General features: G+C 57.1%; 1 protein-coding gene across 1 annotated transcript in view; it reads left to right on the top strand.

Annotated features, from left to right (window-relative positions):
* The window catches only part of VPS33A (VPS33A core subunit of CORVET and HOPS complexes), a 23,929-nt gene that overhangs the window by 19,658 nt on the left and 2,238 nt on the right, over positions 1–2,033 (top strand). The window contains exon 11 of the mRNA XM_013006437.2: positions 805–942. Coding sequence (XP_012861891.1) covers positions 805–942 — 138 coding nt within the window. The remainder of the gene's footprint in view (positions 1–804; positions 943–2,033) is intronic.

The following is a 2,033-nucleotide window of genomic DNA, read 5'->3' as shown; positions in this document are numbered from 1 at the left end:
GCTCTCTCCCCATTCCTGAGCTGCCCCGCCCGGTGCTTACCGCCACTGCCGATGGACACCCAGGCTGGACCTACCGTGTGGCTCCCAAGTCCCAGCTACACTTCTTGTCAGGGACGTGTGTGTGGCCTTGGGCACTCTGTCTAGACATCTCTGTGACATGTGGACACTGGTGGCCCCTAGTAACAAGGGCCGAGGTAGTGCGTGTGAAATGCTCCCAACCGCATCCAGCCCCCAGGAGGGACGGCGGGCAGACCCTGCTTATTGTGCGTCACAGACACTGCATTCTCACACTTTCTTCAGCCACGTGTGCATGTGGCGTCCGCTGTGGCCATTCTGACTCTGTACTTCAGAGGCTTTCCTGCAGTGGTCTGGCGCCCAGGCCTCGCTGTCCCGTGGTCACCTGTCTGTAGAAGTGCTGGCTGCTGCAATGATGATGCACCATGTCTTAAGTTTTGTGACAAATGGAATTTGACTCTCCATAACATCTGTAATTACCTTTCCTTTGCCCCTATCAGGATGCATAGATTGGCCTAGTTATTTGTTTCCTAACTACTTACACCCCATCGATGACTATGTAATGGTTTGACTTTTACAGTCGCTCTCCAAGTCATGTGCAAGGTTAACTGTCACAGCCCAGTCTCACTTGCCGCCCCGTCCACTGGGCGCTGCACAGGCAGTGCCTGGACCAGGGCCCTGGGCCCCGAGGAACAAACCAGGTGGATCTGCTGGAAGTCTGTCTTTTCAGAAAGTAGTAGAAGCCTTTCTTCCAGAACCAGCCTCTAGCCCTCCCCCCTTGCCTTGCAGACCTATGGCTACGAGCACATCTTGACCTTGCACAGCCTGGAGAAGGCGGGGCTGCTGCGGGCACAGACGGGCGGCCGCAACAACTACCCCACCATCCGGAAAACCTTACGGCTCTGGATGGATGACGTCAACGAACAAGTAAGCCGCGCGCCTCCCCGTGTCTCTTTAATCTCTCGCTAGTGATCTGGTAGGGCAGCACGAAGCAGCCCTGGCAGCTCAGTGGTCAAGCACTGGCTGCCAGCCAAAGGCAGGCGGTTCTGAAAATACTGCAGCCACGAAACCCCTCTAGGACAGGCTGACTCCGTCCCACAGGGTCCCCCATGAGTGGGGACCGGCCCGAGGCACACAGCAGCAGCAAAAGCAGAGGGTCTGGTGACAAAGGCAGTTAAGCACTCGGCTCCGGGCCAGAAGGGTGGCAGTTAAAACCCGAGGTGTGTCTGAGGACCAGTGTGAATGTCTTCTGAAGGTCTCAGATTGGAGCCAAGGTGCCCTGCACGCTTGGGCCTGACATCCCCCCAGGGACTCCCGGTCCTCTCTGGCCAGTGCCGCCCCCGTGTGCTGTGTCCAGTCGGAAGCAGAGGACACACAAGACTGGGTCACCTGAGGAGAGGTTCACGACAGGGCAGGGGCTGCTCTGACCCCTTGAAGGGCAAGGAGGGAACTGTTCTCGAAACTGCAGCCTAGCCTGGGAGAGGGACATCACCAGAGGAAGCCAGCTCTTGGTTTCTGTGTCGTGTCATGTGCTAAGTCACGTATGTCTAACGAAGATGATGAAACTCACCGCCACCACGTCGGTCCTGACTCAGGGTGACCTGGCGGGTGGAACAGAGCTGCCCCTGTAGGTTTCCGAGGGTGTACGTCTTCATGGGTGCAGACAGTCTCAGCTGTCTCTCAACTTGACTCCCTGATTATATTAACTGTCCCACTCGGCTCCCTAATAATATTACCCTTGACGAACACAAGAGATATACTTATTACCCCCCTTCCAGCCCCCCGGCTTGGGAGCCAGTCCCATCGCAGTGACCCTGTAGAGCAGAGTAGCGCTGTGCCCGAGGGGACACACTTACCATCTTTCTCCCTGCCCTCAGCTGGTGGGCTCGCAGCCCAGTCATGAACCCGCTGCACCACCAGGGCGCCTCACTCTATGCAGACATGTCACATGGCATGCTTATGTCTGCATAACAGTGCAGCCTTCATGACCGCCCCGCCTGCCGACCTTTCTGTCCTTA

This window comes from Echinops telfairi, unplaced genomic scaffold, assembly GCF_000313985.2.
Source record: "Echinops telfairi isolate 266 unplaced genomic scaffold, ASM31398v2 ScPeMD7_7412;HRSCAF=8450, whole genome shotgun sequence".
In the NCBI taxonomy this organism is placed as follows: Eukaryota; Metazoa; Chordata; class Mammalia; order Afrosoricida; family Tenrecidae; genus Echinops; species Echinops telfairi.
Note: the sequence above shows the minus strand (reverse complement) of the source record. Positions and strands in the feature narration are given on the sequence as shown.